Source organism: Mya arenaria, chromosome 8 (assembly GCF_026914265.1).
Source record: "Mya arenaria isolate MELC-2E11 chromosome 8, ASM2691426v1".
In the NCBI taxonomy this organism is placed as follows: domain Eukaryota; kingdom Metazoa; phylum Mollusca; class Bivalvia; order Myida; family Myidae; genus Mya; species Mya arenaria.
In genome coordinates this window covers 57,561,438-57,584,801 of record NC_069129.1, presented here as the reverse complement: position 1 = coordinate 57,584,801, position 23,364 = coordinate 57,561,438, and the positions used below count along the sequence as shown (strand labels likewise).

Below are 23,364 nucleotides of genomic sequence, written 5' to 3'. Positions count from 1 at the left end.
TTTCTCATCATCATTGGACATACAAGTATGAAAACTAAGAAAATCTATTTAATATCTTTATTGTACCACTTGTGATGAACAAAAACAAATGACAAAGTATACCATGAAATTGAAGATACTCCAATTACATCTTTCCAAAGGCAAAAGTAATTTCCAACTTTTCTATGAATCATTTTTGTGTAGGTTACTACATTCACAAAAGCGTAAACTTTGAAAATAACAACAGAGAATTGGCTACTAACATTTGTACACGATTTCACTTTAGCCATTTACAAAGCATTGTTTGGTTTTGTCATTCAGTAGTAATTCCATGATGGAGAAAAAGTTTCAACTTAAAAATGTAGACCCGAAACTACAGTTCTTAAAGCACTGTTCATCATAATGCGTTTCACTAGATTAATACAGAAATATACACAACAGTTTTTCACATTTCAATAAATGAAAAGTACAATTACTATTCAAAAACAATAGTTTACATTGTAAGTAAAAATAAATGGGATGAGCACTAATGACGTTCTTGTATACACCAATGGTCCTAGGTGAAAGAAATTTCTCACTTTCTCCTTTTCTTATCCCGTCCATGATCACCGCCACTGTGTTTTCTTTTCTTGGGCGATCCTCGGTCCCTGTCCCTGTCGCGCGAATGTCCTGATTTGTGAGGCGATTTATGTGAGGATTTATGAGAGGATGATGAGGATTTGTGGGAGGATTTATGGGGCGACTTTTGAGGGGGCTTATGTGAGGATTTGTGCTTGCTCTTGCTGCGCTGTTGTTGTTGTTCAGGAGCATCGCCATAAACGTCCCGTTCCATGTCAGCTGTAAAGAAACAGTACATCGGTTAAGTACAGCCTGTATACAAGTAAAAGATATGTGTAACCTCTGTGAGCCTGTATAAAAGTATTAGTTTAGATGTAGTGTGAACTCTCTTAACTGGTACAGTCAAAACTGGTTGTAGGACCACCTGCTTTATAAGGCCACCTGAAGCCACACTCCAAAATCCCCAATATGTTTTCACTATATAAATTACATTCATTAAGAGGCCAACTCTCTTACGAGGTCATTAATTTTTTACCCCATGAAGCTATATAAACACTAATTAGCAGCCACTTATCCCATGTCTCTGACACTTCCACAAATAAATATTCAAAAACAAGGCTTTTTTATTACATACTGAAGTTTAAAGAAATACTGACAGCCTCGGATATTTCCGTCATCTAATCAAAATATGTATTACATCACATGATTGCCTTATGTGTTTGACACAATTAATAATAGATACTTGAAGAAAACCCATTATTCTATTGGTCAAATTCTGACCAAAAACACTGGTTATTATGAATTCACAGTTTGCATCTACACACAAAGGGATAAAATCAGTTACAATTTGTATTCATTTTGAATTTGAAACTGCACGTATTTCTATTTTTACGAACAATTATTTACACAACATTGTTAGTAAGTTTCTTTTTTATTTTGATTATGGGTGACAGTAAGACAAATCGCAAATGGAATCTAAAAGAATGTGCCAAGTGTATTCAATTATTAGAAAAGGGTCGTAGTGCAAGAAGTGTTGCCAAGAAATTTAACTGGATTGACACAAGTGGAAATGGAAAATATTAATTACTGATAACAAGATTGTAGCAGTGTATTCAATTGCTAAAAATGCAAAAATATAGAGTGATTGGTGAATGCTACAAGATTAAGTATGATTTCCTATAGTCTCATAAGGTAGAAATACTGTGTTTTATGCACTCTGCTTTCAAATTAAACTTGATATCCTTCATAAGAACCATTGTTTCAACATTTTTTCATCCTTTTTGGAATATTAAAACAATAGTATTAAATGTTGTCAATCTTATTTGGGAGTAAGAGTACATCTTTAAACTTCTCTAATGATGATGATCGGGTTAAGATGACCTATTGTCATTTAAATGATAAATAATAGACCTCTAATCAAACAAAGCTTAAGTGGCAGCAATTTCCAACCTGCATTAAGTGGCCACCTGTCTTAAGCAGCCAATATGACATTTTCCCGATGGTGGCCACTTAATACAGGTTGGAATGTATACGTTTGTAGTGTTATCTCTCTAAACCTGTTTACAAGTTTAAGTAAAGGTGTAGTGTTACCTTTGCGAGCCTCATCCTCCAGTTCGTCCCAGTCCTTGCCGCTTTCTTCACTCGAGTCAAGCTCCTCCTCACCATCTGTAGGTAAGAAATGGTATGTACTGAGTGTATACATTATGCTATTACTGATTGAAATGTGATAAAACAGCAGATACATGTACTTATATGCGAAATAAAATGACAATATTACCTTAAATGACAATATCAACACCATTCATGTTACATCTACCTAGTCAACATCAAAATTGTGCACACTTTCTCTTGTCTGCTCCATTTTCTGAATAATCGATTTGTTCCACACTGGTTTCTTTCTCTTCCAAGCCACCTTTCTCCATACCTTTGTCCCACCCCTTCTCCCTCCCCATACCTTAGCCCTGCCCCCACCCCTTACCCAAATCCTTCTGTTCATCGCACCAACCCTCCTCCGCTCCCCAATATCTTGCTTCTCCTCCCCTTCCACATACCCAAGTCCATATCCTCATCCCAGCCACCCTTTTCTACTTCCTACATACCAGAGTCTCCTGCTTCCTCTCACTCCCCTTAACCCCAATACACGAGCCCTCCTCCTCTTCCCCATATCAGGTTCTCATCCTCATCCATTCTACTACCATTAGTCTTCTCCTACTCCCTCTCACTCCCTTGACCCCAATACCTGAGTCCTCCTCCCCTTCCCCATATCAAGTCCTCATCCCTGCCATCCTCCTCTTCTACCACCATGCGTCTTCTGCTCTCTCTCACTCCCCTCGACCCAAATACATGAGTCCTCCCTCCCTTCCCCATATCAAGTCCTCATCCCTGCCACCCTCCTCTTCTACCACCATGCGTCTTCTGCTCTCTCTCACTCCCCTCGACCCAAATACCTGAGTCCTCCCTCCCTTCCCCATATCAAGTCCTCATCCCCGCCACCCTCCTCTTCTACCACCATGCGTCTTCTGCTCTCTCTCACTCCCCTCGATCCCAATACCTGAGTCCTCCCTCCCTTCCCCATATCAAGTCCTCATCCCCGCCACCCTCCTCTTCTACCACCATGCGTCTTCTGCTCTCTCTCACTCCCCTCGACCCCAATACCTGAGTCCTCCCTCCCTTCCCCATATCAAGTCCTCATCCCCGCCACCCTCCTCTTCTACCACCATGCGTCTTCTGCTCTCTCTCACTCCCCTCGATCCCAATACCTGAGTATTCCTTCCCGTCCCCATATCAAGTCCTCGTCCAAGCCACCCTCCTCTACTACCACCATGTGTTTTCTGCTCTTTCTCACTCCCCTCGACCCAAATACCTTAGTCCTCCCTCCCTTCCCCATATCAAGTCCTCATCCAAGCCACCCTCCTCTACTTCCACCATACCAGAGTATTCTGCTATCTCTAACTCTCCTCAAGCCAAATACCTGAGTCTTCTTCCTCATCTTCCCAGTCTGACTCTTCACTGTCCCCGGAGCTCTCCTCATCTGAGCCACTTAAGTCTGAGCTTGGATCAAACGCCTCATCTTCTTCATCATCATCATCGTCCTCCTCTGCCTGGATTTTAAATAGCAGTAGATGATCAGTTTAAATGATATGCACACAGTATTGACCATTATCACTTTCTAAGCGTTGTCTTTTTGTCAGTCAGTATTAGTTAAAGCACAAAGGAGAACAGGGCATTTTCTTACCCAAGTTTAGTGCTCTTTATAAGGGTGCTTTCCCTGCTACAAAAGCATATAAATTATCCTTTTATTGAAGTTAATTCTCCTCAATAGGATAGTCATTTCATAATAACTTACCAATAAGTTAACAGAACCTTCACTGTTTAGCCTAGTTTACTCTTCCATTATATATAAACTGGTCATTTACTTGATAATTCTACTTTATTTTCAATGTTGATTGTGGTGTCAAGTATATACTTCACAGTGATTTTTTTGGAATTATTTAAACTGCATGTGCCTTGCGAATTGGGAAAAAAGTTGACTTTGGGAAAAATACAAAATGAGGCCAAAACAGCTAATATAATGGCAAATATACATGTTTTAACTTGTTTATGCATACATTATGCAGTTATAGAATAAGTTTTGTCAAGATTTTGTTTATATTTTAAAGAAATTAATTGGTTTTTTATTCATTAACATAATCTGCATTTATCAAATTGGGAAAAAATTATAAAATTTTGGGAAAAATGGACAGTTTTTGGCAAGAGGAAACAGCCTTTAGAAGGCAGTAAATTGCACCAGCTTCAGTAAATAAAAGTCGAATACTATATCAAAAACCATATTATTAAAAGATAATAACCCATCGTCCGGATATTTTAACATATAAAAATATCAGATTTTTTGGCATGCCCCGATTTGTTTCAGGCTTGTCCTATTTAAATCAAAACGAGCAAGAACTCTCAAGCCCAGGCGAATTATCATATAATTCAATGATAAACTTACATCACTTTCAGGGGCCAGGAAGGACCAGCCACCATTGTCAAAGAACCCCTCAGGGTCGTCCGTGATTGTTTTCATGATCTTTGTCCAGTTGAGAGACTGCACACCGTCTGTGTAACGCAGGTCACACGAGCTGGAAGGGGTTCAACAAGTTTTCATTTTCTGATTCAAAACTGATTCATTTTGATTTTTTTTGTTTTACTTTCTTAACTGTTCATCATTTCATATCCACATAAACAGTAAACAACTGTGGACAACTGCAGTAGAAGCTGCTTACCTGCCCGCCACAGCTGAGCTCAGAAATTGACTACCGGTAATGAAGTCAGACACATTCTATTAAGAATTTATATTGCAATTTGTTTAGGAATTAACCTTTCAATATTATTTTGTTACCAGGAAAATTAAAGAATAGTCATGTACATTTAAGTAATTGGGTGATAAAAAAGATAAACAGACTTTACTTGCATGTCATTAAATGCTTCATGTCAAACAAGTCAACTACATGTTAACTATCCAATAGTCTTACTTGAGCCATTCTTTGACGTTATCGAGGACCTGTACAGGTATGGAGTTCACCATGGCAACCTTCTTGGTATAGTCCTTGAAGACGAACACCATGTCAAAGTTCTTGAGGGAGAATGAGACACGCTCAAAGTGAACCAGCTCCACCCCATCCAGGGAGATCACAAATGGGGGCTTCAAACAGGATATAAATATTGAAATATGTAGAAGTAAAATTCAAAAGACTGAATAACAAGAGACTGGATAAGTATAAGAGCACTGTCTGCGGGTGCTGAACGCTTGTCTGATTTTATTCTTTTATGGTTTATTAATTTCATTTATAACATTTGATAGTGAACAGGTATTTCGAAGTTTGGAAGTGATAGCTTTGATAGTTTGCATGTAAGTGACCAAAGGACAAAACTTACAAAATCAGACTAGCTAAAAATTAAAAGTCCAAAATTACTAAAATATGCCCCATCCTCCCCTACCAAAGGGGTCAAAGGGGGTGAAGTAGAACTTCAGCCTGTGCTGGGAGAATTATAAATACGTTGATTTGTTGTATAAATACGTTGATTTGTTGTGTGTTGTGTGTATGTTTAAGAACATGCCAAATTGGTTATTCACTATGTGAAAACCTGGTTAAAAATTGGTCCTTGGAGCCATTAGATCAGCGGGAATCCACGAACAAATCACATCTCTCCTAGATCAGTAGCCAAAACCCAGTACTGTAGGTACCTACCCATTCAGTGAGGTTGACGAGGCAGCCAGATGTGGGTTGAAGCAGGACAGTGGACCGGAAGGGGGCGCCATGGAACCCAAGCTCTCTGAACGGTGTGTCGAACTCTACCTGGGTCTTTGTCAATGCCTCCACCTTTTCACAGAAGTTCTTGAAAGCAGACTTCAGCTTCTGTCTCATCTCACGCTCAGCCTGAAATGTAAACAAACAGTTTAGATAGAGTCAAATTCTTTATTTGATCATGATATATAACAAAATTTGATATTTAACACTGACTGTAAATGCCTTGTACAATGTAGATTATTCAATCAAATATAAAGCATACTATGATACAGTTATCACAAAGCAACCAAAGACCAACATGTTCTCTTCCTATAGAGGATATACATTTGCCTAGGTCACACGATATCCAGTTTTTTCTGAACTTTATATACCAGGGAGGCGGGTTTTTTTAATATGAAAATACCAGGGAGGCGATTTTTCATATAAAAACTTCTTTGTAATCTTCCAGTTTTTCTCTGATTTTTAAGATACTTTTGCCAATTTCATTTCCCTGGCAGTATATCAAGCCTGATATTTTCTACAAAGTAGACGGTAAGTGTCCTATAGTCTTACCTCAGAATAAACCTCTGTTTACTCACCTGTTCAGCACGGAGATCATCACGATCATGCATGTGCTGGTGTTTCCCAAGGTCAGTGGTGATCTCTCCAACCTCTGTGTAGAACTGGACATCCATGTGCTTCTTCTTACCAAACAGGATCGCATGCTGAAATACACACACGTCACTTGTAAATATACATTCTTCACTAAATCTCTCACATATCATTTGTATACGATGAGTTTAAACAAAGATGAATTATGTATAAACCAAGCCATTGCTTAGCTAGTTTTTGCCACTCTCTTGTATTTTCTTCATTCATACAAAGTTTTAAATTGTAAGTAAATCTTGGACGTCTTCCCTGGACATGTTAACATAAACCCCTACATGTATATTACACATGTACAAAGACATTAAAGAAATATTCTCATGAAGGATACCATGTTTAATTTGAAAAAAAGTTACTCACTGTAAATCTTTAAGGACCCACCACTCATTTAATATTTGTGGGTTTTCTGCTTTTATATACATGGTTACAATCTTGTTATCAGTAATTTATGTTTTCCAAAAAACGCATGATTAAATATGTAGTTTAATGTTTATCACTCAAAATTTATGTGTGTTATGGATTTTAAATACGAGTATCACTTTAAAGGTATCCATTGTTAATGAGCACAAAAAAATAGACTTCTAGTCCCACCAGACAACAGAACTACTCGATGTAGCTTCCACTCAATCAATGGAATCCAGTGTAGTCAATACACTTACTAAGACCTAAAACTATCCAGGTATTATAATCTCACCCTGAGATGGAAGTGTATTTATATCTCACCCTGAGATGCAAGTGTATTATTATCTCACCCTGAGATGCAAGTTTATTATTATCTCACCCTGAGATTGAAGTGTATTATTATCTCACCCTGAGATGGAAGTGAAGGAGGATAATCATTTCCCCGTCACACGGCATGAAGAAAGCGTTCTTGATGTTGTTGTACAGGACGTCCACCTTGTCGCCACGTACAGACGTGAACCGGAAACCTGTTTAAAAGGAATATACAGTGACTGGTTTTATTTTTGTTTACATAAGAAATAAGGGCCGTTCCCCATAAACTTTGGAATTTATTCCTGTAAATTACATTCAGACACTAAATAGAATTTCCTGTAAATTACATTTAAGACACTAAATAGGATTTCAATCAGTATTTTTTTTTTTACAAAAAAAGGCTATGACCCATTTCCCGTACTAGATTAAAACTTAAAATTTACACGCAAACTCATATCCTAAAATCTGTACAGCACTTTTCATCATGTGTGCAATCATAATAGGCCGGTACTTTATAAAGAAAAAATTAGTTCTTTATTATACTAACAATATTATCTTGAGCATTTTAATCAAATCATAACACTTGTTAGCATGGCAGTAATGCTACGGAACCAGTTTAACTAACACAAAAACTATCCTACCATTGGTGTGAGCCTCGAGAGTACCGGAGATTCTCTTGGAAACGATGTTGGGTCGAATGTACAAGTCCTTCAGTTTAGGGTTACCTCTGTTGGGGTTCACAATGAGCGCATCCTGCTTCACTATACCCTGAAAAGTTTTAACCCAATATTCTAAATTGTGTTTTACTTTTTGTTAGTGTGTAAAACTTTTATTTGTGCCATCACATTCCATGCTGTCAATATCTTATATCAGAGTACATTTAAATGAAAATGTATGAAAAAAATCCAATTTATCCAATATGTAGAACTATATGTGACTGTCATATACAGAAATTATTACTAGAAATTATATTTAATATTAATGTATCTATTTAAAACCTCAACATTCTTTAATAATAAATCAGAAAAAAAATAACTAAAAGAAGAACACAACAGATTTGATATTGCTACGAATCTATGATTTACATAACATAATCAGATATCTCCCCCTCTTTTATCTCCCACCCCTCCCCTCCGCATTATGTACATCACCTCTTTCTCTTTTTCCTCCATCTCACGAGTCTTGAACTTCTTTTGCACTTCCTTAATGAGCCTGTGTGCAGTGTTCAGGTTGGACGAGGGCGCGGAGATCTCACCAGGCTCCTTCGTGTTCGAGCTCCGGTATGTGCTGCAAGGGGTAGGAGAATATTGTTCAATGATTTCAACATGAAATGAGTGCCACTATAGGCCTGATAGAATCTACATGAAGTAACTCTGATGATGCTCCTTTGTGTATAAGCTCTATTATGAACTGCAACAGAGATGATAGTTAAATCTTAAATGCTTTCTACATGATAAATGCGTTCCCATTACTGGACCTATCTACATCATTTACAATGTATATGAAGTCAAACATTGTTCTATTAAAAACATATTTCAATGTTTATGATGGATTTTTGTTAAAATTATAGAATGCATAACATAAACATGTTGATGTATGAAAAGCACAGTTACATTTACTTGTATGTTGAAAATAAGCAACATGTTCTTTTTCCGACAAAGAAAGTTAAGAATTTAAGCATATCACCTGCACAAAATTTAAAACAGACTGAGTGCTGGACAGGATATTGCTACCCTATGGTTATCAAAAAAGTAATTTTAACTCACATTTCCTTTAGGAAAGTGGCATCAGGCTGAGGGAAAAGATTTCCTTCATTACGCCCAAGGGCAGACCCAGGGTGGAAAAAGTTGATACGCAGGTATGTGTAGTCCCCCTCCACAGACTGGCTGATGTTCTGAAACATTCATAACCAGTCAGTAAACACTGAAATCAGATTCAATAAATGAAACTGAAGGAAAATTTTCCTCTTGAAAGTCCCACAACTTTACTGTGAAATATTGAATTCTATCAGTGAAATAACAACAGTGATCTCAATGAAAACTTTAAGAACTACTTTTAAAATTAAATGTAGGAACTTTCCTTCGATCAAAAAAGAGAACTTACTTTTGAAACAGCAAATTATTGTCAAAGTGTTCAATACCGATTTTATTCTTGGATGATCAGATAATTAAATTAGAACATGGTTGTCCGGACCCAACTTCAACTTACCAGGGACGATTGGATAATCATTAATGTCAAGCCCTGAGGTGATGTATGACAATCCAAATACAGAGTTAATAATGTGAGAGACTCTAACCTTGACAGAAGATATGTGGAAGGGAGTTGGCAATCCAAATATCGGCAAAATGATCGTCTCATATTTCTTGTCTGAAATGATCAAACAATATACTTGCATATTACCTTTACGACTGTTATAAGGAGAACAATTAGTGTCATATGTATGGACATTTCATTCCTTGTGAATGTAAGAACCAGATGGTGTTTTAAAAAATATATGCAATTTACTTCACTTGTATTTAATTTGATGCAAAAAATACACCAAAGCTTTATGAGATGTTTTGAAATTAATATTTCCCTATAGCACTTACCAACAAATAATTTCAGTTCCTTCACTTCAGATTCAGATGGTAAATGTGATAACGTCTTGTACGATATATTTGACTTTCTCATCCTGAAATGGAGTAACAAATATTAGGCGGCAATCATAACATGGACACAGCACAGAGCAACACTGGTTTCTAAAGACAGTGTACATTGAAATATCATTCATCCAGAAACATTTTATTACATTAAATAACATGACTCTGTCTGTAAAAAAATCCGAAATGAAACACTGGTTGAGGTGATCTATTATTACGTGACAAACAAGATTACATGTGCCTGCCTAACAACCAAAAGCTTCTTGGTTCAATCCAGAATAGTGACACCTCAAGGCCTCTCAAACAAGAGATGTTTGTCAAACATTATGCCCCCCCTGAGCGCCATGTTGTCAGGATTATATGGACAATTGAATGAAATATGCATGGACCGAAATGACAGCTGATTTGTTGCTGTTTTAAGATTATGACCATTAAAGTGTGAGGATAAAGTGTGTTATGACCGTCATGACCTTTGACTCTATGAACTCAAAATCCAGAGTCATCAGCTGGTCACCAGAAACGTAAAATATCAAGTTTGAGGGCCATGGGTGCAGGCATTGTCAAGTTATCACAAGACAAGTTTTTTTCGTTCAAGGTCCCTGTGACCTTGACCTTTGACCCGATGACCACTTAAATCATAAGGGGTCATCTACAAGTCAGATGCAACTCCAAGTTAAGTTTGAAGGCCATGGGTTCAGGCATTGTTGAGTTATCACTCGGACAACCTTTTACCATTCAAGATCACTGTGACCTTGACCTTTGGCTCTATGAATCCTAAATCAATAAGGGTGATCTACTGGTCAGGCTTAACATCCATGTCAAGTTTAATGATCATAGGTTCAGGCATTGTTGAGATATCAGTGGGGGAAGATTTGTTAACTCTTTTGCGTTAAAGGTTACTGTGACATTGACCTTGGTCTGATGACCCCCAAAGTCGATTGGGGTCATCTACTGGGCAGGCCCAACCTTCATGTCAAGTTTGATGACCATAGGTCAAAGAATTGTCGAGTTTGCTTTCAAGGTCACTGTCAGGCCCAACATCCATGTCAAGTTTGAGGGCCATGGGTGCAGGCATTGTTGAGTTATCACTTGGACAACCTTTTATCATTCAAGGTCACTGTGACCTTGACCTTTGGCCCAATGAACCCTAAAATTAATAGGGACAATCTTCTGGCCGGGCTCAACCTCCAAATCAAGTTTGAGGGCCATTGGTGCAGCCATTGTCAAGTTATCACTCGAATAACCTTTTACCATTCCAGGTCACTGTGACCTTGACCTTTGGCCCAATGACCCCTTAAATCAATAGGGACCATCTTCTGGCCAGGCCCAATCTCCAAGTCAAGTTTGAGGGCCATGGGTGCAGGCATTGTCGAGTTATCACTCGGATAACCTTTTACCATTCCAGGTCACTGTGACCTTGACCTTTGGCAAGATGACCCCCAAAAACCATAGGGGTCATCTCCTGGTCAGGCCAATTCTCCAAGTCAAGTTTGAGGGCCATGGGTGCAGGCATTGTTGAATTATCAATCGGACAACCTTTTACCATTCAAGGTCACTGTGACCTTGACCTTTGGCCCAATGACCCCCCAAAACAATAGGGGTCATCTACTGGTCAGGCCCAACCTCCAAGTCAAGTTTGAGGGCCATGGGTGCAGGCATTGTCACGTTATCACTCGGACAACCTTTTACCATTCAAGGTCACTGTGACCTTGACCTTTGGTCTGATGACCCCCCAAAACAATAGGGGGTCATCTCCTGGTCAGGCCCAACCTCCATGTCAAGTTTGAGGGCCATGGGTGCAGGCATTGTTGAGTTATCACTCGGACAAGCTTTAAAATTATTTTACCATTAAAGGTCACTGTGACCTTGACCTTTGACCCGATGACCCCCAAAATCAATAGGGGTCATCTACTGGTCAGGCCCAACCTTCATGTGAAGTTTGATGACCATACGTCTAGGAATTGTTGAGTTATCACTCGGACAAGCTTTGGTCTACCGACGGACCGACCGACATGCCTGTGCAAAGCAATATACCCCTCTTCTTCGAAGGGGGGCATAATTAGACACCAGTATTTAAAACTTTTTTAACCCATAGGAACTCGCGAGTGATTTGAGTAACACTACCATCAGTAAGCATACATTAGCAATGACACTTAAACAGACCAAATATTCTTTAAACTGCCCATAAATTTTCTACTTTTTGCCATCCGTGCCCGTCTGTTTCCCCCGCAATCTCTCCCTTGCCTCCTCGTTCAGCCTGTCTGCAAGCTCCTTCTGGTGCTTCAGACGTCTCTCCTCAGCTGTAGCATCAGGCTGAAATAAAACATACATGGACATAATAAAATAAAAGGCCAAAATTAATAGTTTGTATTATGCTTCCCTACCAACACTTTTAGGTGAGGGCTATTCCAGTTAAACATATGTCCCACCCCAGGACGGCAAAATAAAGAAATTCTGTAGGGGGTAGGTCTTTTTCTTAATTTGCTACTGTAGGGGGTGGTGATAAGTCCAATTTCGTTTCTATAGGGGGGCGTCATTTTCTTTTTTGCTTCTGACCGTATCTGCTCATTTATATTCACTGCCCGATGGTGAAATACCGTTTTTTTTTTATCCATATAACATATTTTACCGAACGTCGTGTACAGAATTGGTTTGGATACAAATTTTCGCGATATTACGAGTCGGTTCCGCGGTACCGGAAATCAGAAGAAGTTGCGTCCCTTGACAACAAGATGGCGGAGGCGCAAGAATTTGTAAAGTCGTGGTCGAAGACCAACCTACAAAATTGGCTAGAAACCAATAGTTGCGCCGCATGTGTGGATACGTTTCGTGTTAAGTATACCAAATTGACAACAGTTGTCTAGAATTTTATTAGAAATCATAATTTGTATGTATTGCGTAAATGTTATAAATCCGAATGTTTCGTCCCCTTAACATTTCGACCACAAGTTATTTTTAGGTTGTATATAATTACATGGGTGAAAGTTTCTTGCCATTATCCACCGTTCTTGCCGTTATCGTAAATTGTACATTCTCGGTCAGTTCCGATCTTCTGTCCACATCTTTTTTCCAACATATAGATCTATATAGGAAAAGTTCTGTCAACACAATCTGTTTAGTTTTTCCGTCATTTTTTAATGATTTTTCAAAGTTTCGGAAGTTGCTATAAATAACTATAGAATGACTGAATAACAGAGAATTTTTTAACCAGAAACGGAGAATGGTGTCTTGCGGACTGTCAATAATGTATATGTCTAGTGAATTTGTAGAGGCATATATGCTTAGGATTTAAACAATAAAGCGAACATCAGAATTTGCATGATCTAATCAGAAGACTGGGATAACAGGTAACAGAGTTTTATTGTCTATCTAACTGGGAAAAGGTGGTATTTCTGAACACGGGCACTAGCCAATTATTAGTCAGAAATACTAGACCAAGCCTTTTCTATTTCTGTCTTGTCCAACTCCTATTTTAAAGTCATGCAACAGTATTATATAAATCAAATTTGGCTCTGTCCTATGGGGAAGTGCTGCCGATTTTTTTTGTACTTGTGGACTTTGTTGCATTAATACATGATTTTGTTTTTCATCCATGCGGTTTCCCATGGCTATTTCGGGCTTTTCAGTTTCAAACACTTTCACCCATGTATTAAATGATGAGAATTCACTCTCTTTTTTTGTGAACTTTGAAAAAAATGTTCCGTAAATACTGCTATTGAATTGTGAAAATGATATATTACAGCTGCAGGAGTAGCTTGTACTTGAGCGATCCCCAATCAATGGTAAACATAGAATAGTGGTGGCTATAGTATAGTCCCCAAATAATGGCATTTTGACTTCATTATGTTGCACTTTGGGGATCGTTCAATTATAAGTGTTCCCAACTGGAGAATCAAAGGTAATAAACTGGTGTGGTGAATCTTTATAGAATAGATCCGTATTAATGTATCTTTGTACATAGATGCTAGATTAACTTGCAAAGGCTCAATACTAATATAAACATTTATTATATGCCTCTCTCTGATATCGGGTATTTTCCCTTGTATTCCTAGAGCGGAATACGGAACCTTGTATTCCACTGAGTGGAATCCGATTCCGTATTCCACTGTAGCTCACGTCGAATAGCAACCATTGACGTCGTTAAGTAAACAATGACGTCAAAATGTCAACTGTTATTCATTGCGGAATTAACAACAATCGTTTTTGTTCTTTGTTTACAGTGGCAACGTCACGTATCATGTTAGAATCTATGTTACTGTGTGAATTTAACCCTTAGACACAGAATAGAGGCATATAATAAACATTCTAGTCCAACAAATGAGCTGGAAATGCTGGAAGAACATCACATCTTCCGTCGGTCATGTTCATGTGTTAATTCAATATAAATTTTCAGTTCCTTGAGCTAAATATAACAAAATTATTTCCATACTTGGATAGGAATATAAAAGAAACAATTGTTAGGTTAAGGCCAAAACAAATAATTTTATTCAAGAAATATACACCGATTCAAGGGAACAAACAAGCAGCCTCATGTGGCTTAATATGCACTTATAGCAACATATGAAGAAACAAGAGAACCGTGGTGTGTAGGTTATAGTCCATATAATGGAAAATAACCAAATTTATTAATGGAAAATAACAAAATTTATTACAAGCGAAGCCCAGTAATAAGTTTTGTTATTTTCCATTACATGAGCTGTAACCGACTTATAGTTCACCCTAGTTTCTAAGCCAATCATCGAACAAGGCCGTATACAGCGTGCCCATTGGCTGCTCGAAGTTCATTTGGCGCGCGCCATGTCTGTTGACCTAGTTATAATAATTAACTTATTGGGTGCAGATGTGATCTTATATGAAACCTATTCGAGCAAAGATTTGAAAATCTCTGGATGATGATTGGCTTAGAAACTAGGGTGAGCTATAAGGTCCTATATAGCTCACCTGATCAAAGAGTTACAAAAGAGTAATTGCAAATAATCTTTGCATATAGATGTATAAAAAAATAAACTTCTCAAGGGGGTCCGAATTTGCTCAGAAAATATTCTAAAGGGGGTTCTTTTCTCATCAAATAAACTTCTGAAGGGGGATGGTCCATTTTGAAAGTGCCTTCCTGGGGTGGGACATATGTTTTACTGGAATAGCCCTGAGGGTAATGTAGGTTGTTTTTTCTCTCTTCCTAATCCATTATGAAATTTTTATTAAAAAGGTATTTAAATTTTCTCTCTTCCTAATCCATTATGAAATTTTTATCAAAAAGGTATTTAAATGCCAAACTATTTATAAATTGTGGCCTTAGGATGACTTTTAGAAAGCTTTTTGAACAAAGATAGTAATTTAAAAGTTTTTCAATATTTTAAGACATTCATGTATTAACATTTGCTTATATTACCTTTATGGCATATCAATATTTGTCTTGGAATTAAATCTATCATGGCCTGTGATTCTGATCCTGCCACGTCTGAGGAAGACCGCAGGGAGCTCAACGTTGTATAAAAATTCTAGATTTCTTTCCTATAACCATTCTTATTTCAGTATCTACTAAATTAGTTTATTGTATTATTTAATGTAACTACCCGGGTCCTGTTTTCGAGCACTGCATTTCTCCGTCCACGCCCGAGAAACTCAGGAGGCTGTTCCTTCTTCTCTTCTTCCTCTTCGTCCTCCTCCTCTTCATCTTCATCCTTCAGGAAGATTCCAACGTGCTTCCAACGCTTCTTCGAGTTTGTCAGCACTGATGCAGCCGCACCCTGAATGGAAAGAGTAACAGAAATAATTGATTGTGATAGGCAAACTGCTTGTTTCAGCAACAGACCGACACCAAAGTGAAGACCAAATGACTGCATATATAAATTATTAATAAGATTTTGATTACCTGCATTAAATGAAAGAGATGTAAGTGTATTCACTGGTATTTTGTTGGGAAAAAAAGGATTATCATGACAAAAGCATTTGGTTCTCAGATTAATTCTAAGAGTGGTGTGCATGTATAAAACCTCTGTAGCAAGTAAAACTAACAAGTGTTAGTTTAAACATTATATATTTTACAATGATTGCGTAGAAAGTTATGATTACTTATATTAAGTCACTCTTGTTGCATGATGTTTTGCGAGGTTGTAGTCTTGTGGTATGTTGGAAACCTAAGTATCCTGAATGACTACAAACCAAACTAACATGCGCCCAGGCTGGGAATCGAGCCCAGGTTGCTTTGGCGAGAAGCGAGGCTAGAATACCGCTTGTTTACCTAATACCCACCTCATTTACTAGAACAGTATCCCCAATAAAGAGAGCGTACTTCTTGCCAGCAGAGCCTTTACCGTCCTTGTTATCCAGCTCAGAGAAACCAACGTTGATGTTGAACACCATACCTGCGGATGAACAAGTTGCTAGTATACATGTAGGTTTTAGCCTAAGAATAACGAAAGAGTACTGCACCCTGTCTTTTTTTAAGCAACACTCCTGCAGGCTAAATAATGCACTGCATACTGATTTAGATGTTAAAAAAGGTCAACAGGGTAAAATTAAGAAAAAATGAGAGGGCCAGAGATCAAACATTAATGCCCTTTTTCTTAGCCAATGAAGTGGAATAACTTAACAAATAACAATGAATAGAGCCCGAGTTGTAAATGTGTCTTGATATTCATGTGTGCATTGTCTCTCGTGCCATTGCTATGATAACACCAATATTTTTCTACGAAAAAACAGACCAGCTAAGTATTCCGAAACAACTTTCTTACCTTTCTTAGCTGTGATGTTTGACTTGTTAGTGATTAGCATGGATCCCTCCCGGAACTCAATGCCCATACCAAAGCCCACATTCTTGGTCATCCTATCTAACAGAGAGCCGGACTTGGACTTAACCATTCCGGCTGCTGCATCAAACACCGCACTCAGCTTTGTACCTGGAAGAGCCAGTTATACACAGAGGTAATTCGCGTATGCATATTAAAATAACATCAACAGTCTAGAACTTAAACAAGCATTAAAAAAAAAACAGATTAACTTGAAGATTTTAGTTAAACAACCTTTAAAACTTAAACACAGTCCTTTCAATCTTAAGGTGTTTGCATCAACACAAATTAAGTTTTAAGCATTAAAACAGTGAGCAAGTAAAAAAGCTTTGAGATGACAGGAATGGACAAGTGGCGAGCGTACATGCATATTTCAGATTTACCCTTGATACTTCTACTGTAAGCAAACAGTTTAAGCTCAACAGAAGTAAAAAAAAAATCCAAATAAACATGTCCTGGCTACTTTTATTGTACATAATTGAGCTTGAAACAATTTTTGGCTATCAATTTTCAGAAGACAATTTTAATTAACTGGATACAGGTAAATTATCGCCAGGTGATCTTTTGGTTAGTTTGCACATGGAAGAAAATTAATTGGTCAACACTCATTATTGGATAAATACTGAGAAATCAACATCCTCAAATCTACATTTCGATTGAATACTTCCAAACCAAATAATAAAATGGATTTAAACAAAAGACTGTAGAAAATCTCTTATAGGTGCAATCATTCCTAGAATTCATGATAAAATACCCATCCTGGCTCGTTACTCAAAAGTCTTAAATTGAAGAACAGCTTACCATGCTGGAGTTTCTTCTGGATCTCCTCCTCGACTTCGAGCAGAAACTCGTAGTACTCCTTCATCTTGTCAGTGGGGTCGACCATTAGGGTACGTACGATGTTAGAACAGTAGGATTTGTATCGCAGACCCATGCTAATAATGATTGTGCCAAAGTCAAGGTTCTCATCCGAACTGAAAATCGGACCATAATCTTACAAAATGAACATATTGTTTCCTTAATGCAAGAACTCAATATCAGCTTTTATATATATAAATATATATGCAGTTATTGCTCTTAGGTGAAATATAAAAAAATATGTTAAGATCATTTGTCAGACTCAGATTTTAAAAATAACAAACAGTTTAATCAAAGTTTGACATGCTTTAAATGATGTATTACAAGGACTGGACTGTTTAACACTACTAATAAGAGTATTAGAACAAAATATACAAATACAAATCTGAATTTACAATAAGGTCAGTAAAGAAACCTCAGTACACGTAAACCTCTAGAAAGTAAAGTTGATAAAACAACAACTACATGTAACATGAAATCACATGTCAACATTTTCTGAGTCAATTGACCACTTAATCCCAGCTCAGCCATACCTGACAGTGGAGAACTTGAGGCTGTATTTTCCCCCACTCTGTATGATGGCTGGGTAGCACATATCAAGCTGGGACGCATCGATTCCAGCAGGTAGGAATTTCTTGTTCTTTAAAGCCTGTTCCACACCGTCAGCCAGCTTAGAGTGCTTTACTTTCTGTGTAAATGAGTAAACAAATCTTATACTCATGGTGGTGGTAGGCAATACGTAGTCAATATAAAAATCATCAATTCTTTACAGAAACTTTCTTATAAATGTTCTTAAATCAAAGCCGATGAATTGCCGTTACTGTAAGCCTGATGAGGTATGACATTTTGCACAAGGCAAAACTGCCTGGGCTTTGAATTTGTATTTGGTGCTACAAAGTTATTCCTTGTAGACACAAGAGATATAGAAGACCACTACCACAACCCTCCTAGCCTAGGGGACACAGAGTTGCACTTTTTAATAATAACATTAAAAAGTTTTTATCCAAAATTGACTAAAAGTTTGCTTGCATACAGGCCCCCTTTCAGAATGAATTTAAAATCACTGATTGAAAATAGCATTAGCCCACACATTGGATGACTGTTTTGACTGTACCAAGTAGGTGAAAATTCCTTCAGACTTTCATCGATTTCTCTTTACAGTGGTTACCTTGTCAGCATCAATGATCTCCATGATCTGTTCCTTCAGGTACTTATTAAAGACATCACATGTGGCATAGCACGCCTTCTGTATCGTCTTCAGCTCCAAATCTTCTTTCGGAGCCATTACCTCGGCCATGGACGAGCTCACATCGATCTGTAGGAGGAAGACAACATCAAACCTATATTATAGTTGGTCTGTACAGGGTTCTCATTATGTTTCGGTTGAACCATCTCCAATAGTAAAGTAACCGACCAGTTCCTACTTATTTTACTTAAAATTCATTTAATTTTTCAAATTTGAACCGGCCCAACTGCCATTTGAACCATCCATTTTGGCCGGCAGCCGGTTCTTATTGAGAACACTCTCTGTATATATTAAACATTTGGATATGAGAGTATTATTTTAGTTGGCCCGTATATATAAAACACTTGGATATGAGAGTATTATTATAGTTCGCCCGTATATATAAAACATTTGGATATGAGAGTATTATTATAGTTGGCCCGTATATATTATACATTTGGATATGAGAGTACACTAGGAAAGATAATTGGATAGATAAAATACCTAAGTCCATTAATATGAGCTTAGTATGCAGGCAATAATTTTAATCATATTCTGTGGCTGCCTATTATCTTAAAGTTCAATTCCATACAGTCACATGCCAATAGTTTGTCACATTTTTTATTCAGTTCAATTTTCATCTTACTGCTCATATTTTGTTAACAAATTACTTATCATGACTTTGTTTTTTTCCATTTAATATTTTTCTAATAAAGCATCACTATTTTGTTAAGAGGACAGAGGATTTTTGTAAGGTGTAAATAGATATCTTCATGTTACAGTGGAACATGTACACATTATATCATACCAAACATTCAATACCAGTCGATATTTTTCATTCAAATTTAAACATTAAAATCCTGTAGTAGAGCAATATTTTGTACTGATATGACCACACCAATTTATATCTCTATACGCCTTTCTTGCAGTAATTTCATCATATACCAAATAGAGCTTTCATTTTATAGACCTATCTCTGTATTCCACCAGTGTTCTGAGATATATAAGAGTGTTTTTTTATCATCTTTCATCTGTTTTGGTAAAAACTAGGTGCCATCTCTTAAACATATAATAAATAAAAGCACTATTGTGCGGCCATATTGTCTGACCAACCTTTTCAAATCCTGTCCCTTTCAATGCTGACCTCCAAGCGTCCATGAAGTCTCCCGGAAACTTGTCCTTAGCAAACTCACCAAGTGTTTTGCCCTGAAAACAGTAAGAACTTAGAATATGATTTGTTCAACATGAAATGCACCAGTGACATAAATGTATTTCATGTCAGCATAATGTCTATACAATAGAAGAATTAAATGAACAAAATATATCTATTATGAAATTTGTATGGCAAGTTGGTTCATGTCGTTATTCAATTCCCATCATTATTTCAAATACATCTTCACGCCATGATACAGTTTTAACCTAGAGTCATGGAATGGTGCTGCACCCTGTCTTTTTGGGGTAGCGGTAGCAACCTCCAGCCCTTATGGAGACCAGCACAGGCAGTGAATTAAATGCTAAAGACTGTCAAATATTGTATTTCTTTTTATCCTAACTTAAAAAGTTTACAAATTCATACATACTTCACATATTTGGCAGATGAAACCTTATATATCCTCATTTGAACACTGATAGCAATGATTTAAACCTTTTTTTATGGTTTATCCCGAAATCATTTCAATATACATAAGTGAACATGGCATATTCTATGTTACCTTTCTACTCTTTTTTATTCCTTCTATGATTTTTCCGAAGTTGGCTTTGTCCTTGTCTGCCTGAAATGGAAATAAATAAGAACAATCATAAACAATGCTTTCAGTGTGTGTTTTTTGGCCCTTTATGGGCCTAATTTTTTCCTGATTCCCAGTGCTTATACATAAAAAAAGGAATGAGAAATATTTACATTGAAGAAAAATAATTATATATTTGAGGAAAAATAAAATGTTGAGTTGAAAACTTATTTAGGTAAGAAATTTGATTCTTTTGTAAGTTGTTGTTGTTGAGTTTATAAAGGTCTGCCAGTGCCCTATAATGGCTGCATTATGGCTTGACCCCGCCACATCCCCAAGTGTGACTTAAACAGAATTTTGAAGCCAAACGGGGAGTTTTACTCCCATCGGTTAATGGGATATTCGCCAAAGGAGTCATTTTGTAACCGAAATGCCGATAAAACCGGCTATGAATGACATCTAGAGTGGGCCCACAGCTCTACACTACTGAATGTTGTTATTGTTAGGGTTATAGAGGTTTGCCCGCACACTATGGCTACATTATGGCTTGACCCTGTTACATCCCCTAGTGTGACTGAAACATATTTTTGAGGCCAAAGGAGTTTTATTCCAACCAGTTTGTGGGATATTCGCCAAACGAGTAATTTTGATCCCAAAATGCTGCAGGCCCTTCAATGAATGTAATTGTCTTTTGTAAGGGAAACCTGATACAAATAAGTATGTAATGAAGTAAGTTATTATATGATGTGACCAGTTAGACACTTGAATGAAGACAATGACTTAACTTATGACATGGTTTTATGAATACCGACCCAGAGTCACAAATCTGGAATCTGAAAATGTGCTTGAAGCACAGTCACTTTATTTTTTGTACTTCACAGAAAGGTATGTTCAAAACTTATGAGGACTTAAAATTAACACTTAAAATACCCATAAAGTTAGTCTAATTGTATAGCTGTCCACCTCTCATCTGAGAGATGTGGTTATGATTCCAACCAAGGGTACTTTTTCGTGGCCTCTCAAAAAGACAAAACTACTGATTTCTACCCAGGGAACAGACTCGAGAGCATATCAGCTATCTTTACAACCAAGCTACAATAAATCAGTGTAAACAAAACAAACACTTATCAAATAAGCATCTCACCTTGTCTCTGACAAGCAGCTTGATGCCGGGGACGCCACTGTCGTTTTCCTTGCCCGGATCCACTTGTCTCAGAAACTCAATCTTCTTCTTGCTTGCAAGCATGTACAGCGTCTTGTCGCCTAACACCATCAGCGTATCAGCCAGCTCATAACCAAACAACCATGTCTAAAATAAAAAATAGGCCAAATACAGGTCAAATCAATAGTCATACAAATGCATAGATTTTATAATGATTAGGATAAACTTAGACCACTTGATACTTCAGGAATCCAAGAAAACAAATGACTAATTTCTAATATCTTATTACTTCTTAATTTATTATTAAAATGTTTTTATAATTTATAATCAATAAGGTATAAGCTTATAATAGACAATCTGGTTTCAGACTGCTATATAAATGAATTGTGCAGCAGTAAATGGCCAGGACTGGATAAAAGAACACTGTCGCAATAATTGATCGAATCAAAGTTATCATTATTGATAGTAAATTTGAGTGGCTGCAAAACTAGCTAATGTGTATTCAGTGTTTAATTTGAGTGGCTGCAAAACTAGCTAATGTGTATTCAGTGTTTGCCAGATTCAAGTTTGTTGAAAATGTAGGGCAAGTCAATTTTGTGCACCGCTAGTAGAGGTTCAGGTTCACTAGCCCTGCCTGTATTGGTCCCAGCCTGTATTGAGGTTGTAAAAAACTGTTGTTTTCGAATAAACAACTAATTCATCCATTACTTGTGCTTTTTTTAATATTATATAAGTGATTTCTGAGTACATGATAACAACATCTTTATGTATTACCTGTATTGAAGTTGTTTTTGAGTAAACAACTTCTTCATCTTGACCATTGGCAACAACAAGAGCATCCATCTTGCCCAAAGGGTCACTTTCAGATGCTTTCTGCAAAAACAATAAGATTATTTCTTTAAACATATTGTTTATATGCTTTCTAAGATATCCCAGTGATTGAACATTGATTTATTCAGCACATGCCAGGTACCAATCAATTAAATATTTGGCATGTCAGTACACAACCACAGGGTTCTCAATAAGTTTCGGTTGAACCGTCTAAAATAGTAAAGTAACCAACCAGCTTCTACTTATTCTACTTTAAATTCATTTAGTTTTCCATATTTGAACCGGCCAAATTGCCATTTGAACCGTCCATTTTGGCCGGCAGCCGGTTCTTATTGAGAACACTGCAACCACCTGGTACACTGGCAAATGCTAGGGTCCAGCTTGTAAAGCAATATTAACAGTCAAAGAGATATGCAGAAGTCGATTTTTGGTATTTTTTTAAAAGCATAATGAAAACATTTATACACATTCAAAATTCGAGCCACTGACATTGACTCTGTAATTACAGATTAGGTAACAAATTCTTAATGACTAAGAAGGGGTCGCTCTCTCCGGTCTTTATAACCATTAAGATTTTACCTTCCGCCATTATGTGAGATTATAAAGTCCGTACGACTCTAAATTCAAGTTATAAATAATCAAACGATCTAAACTTCAGAAGATTGCTTTCTTTCTTTTTTTCCCCTTTTTTTCAATGTGCATTTTCACATATCATCATTTTTCGATCATTACCTGTAATCATTTATCAATTGTAATACTCACATTCCATGCCGAGTATAAGGACTTGATTCGACGCAAAAATGCGTCTTTATCTACGTGTATATTCGCCATTTTCTTCTAGTTGTTTAGCACATTTTCCAGTGTTGTTTTCACCAAAATGGCGCGAGTGTCGGTTCAGGCCTTCGGCAAACTTCGGCATAATCCGTTCATTTTCGTTTCAACATGAA

General features: G+C 37.2%; 1 protein-coding gene across 1 annotated transcript; it reads right to left on the bottom strand.

Moving 5' to 3' along the window:
- Positions 1–43: 43 nt before the first annotated feature.
- On the bottom strand, positions 44–23,335 carry LOC128244896 (FACT complex subunit SPT16-like). The gene is made up of 25 exons (XM_052963015.1): positions 23,180–23,335; positions 22,361–22,459; positions 21,569–21,733; positions 20,410–20,469; positions 19,811–19,903; positions 18,641–18,787; positions 18,006–18,160; positions 17,416–17,588; positions 16,561–16,725; positions 16,079–16,191; positions 15,400–15,573; positions 12,024–12,139; positions 9,776–9,858; positions 9,484–9,554; positions 8,954–9,081; positions 8,339–8,474; positions 7,829–7,955; positions 7,284–7,402; positions 6,407–6,532; positions 5,769–5,957; positions 5,052–5,221; positions 4,529–4,658; positions 3,509–3,638; positions 2,128–2,202; positions 44–816 (listed from the first exon to the last, which is right to left on the bottom strand). The coding sequence occupies exons 1-25, from the start codon at positions 23,246–23,248 to the stop codon at positions 554–556; spliced, it is 3,276 nt and encodes a 1,091-aa protein (XP_052818975.1). The 5' UTR covers positions 23,249–23,335; the 3' UTR covers positions 44–553.
- Positions 23,336–23,364: the final 29 nt, after the last annotated feature.

Excerpts from the sequence above, each read along its gene's own strand:
- LOC128244896 (XM_052963015.1), bottom strand. The coding sequence starts at position 23,248 with ATGGCGAATATACACGTAGATAAAGACGCATTTTTGCGTCGAATCAAG. Across the intron at positions 17,589-18,005 it reads CTCAAGTTCTCCACTGTCAG|TTCGGATGAGAACCTTGACT; the intron begins GTATGGCTGAGC and ends TCCGATTTTCAG. Across the intron at positions 9,082-9,483 it reads TCCACATATCTTCTGTCAAG|AACATCAGCCAGTCTGTGGA; the intron begins GTTAGAGTCTCT and ends TGAATGTTTCAG.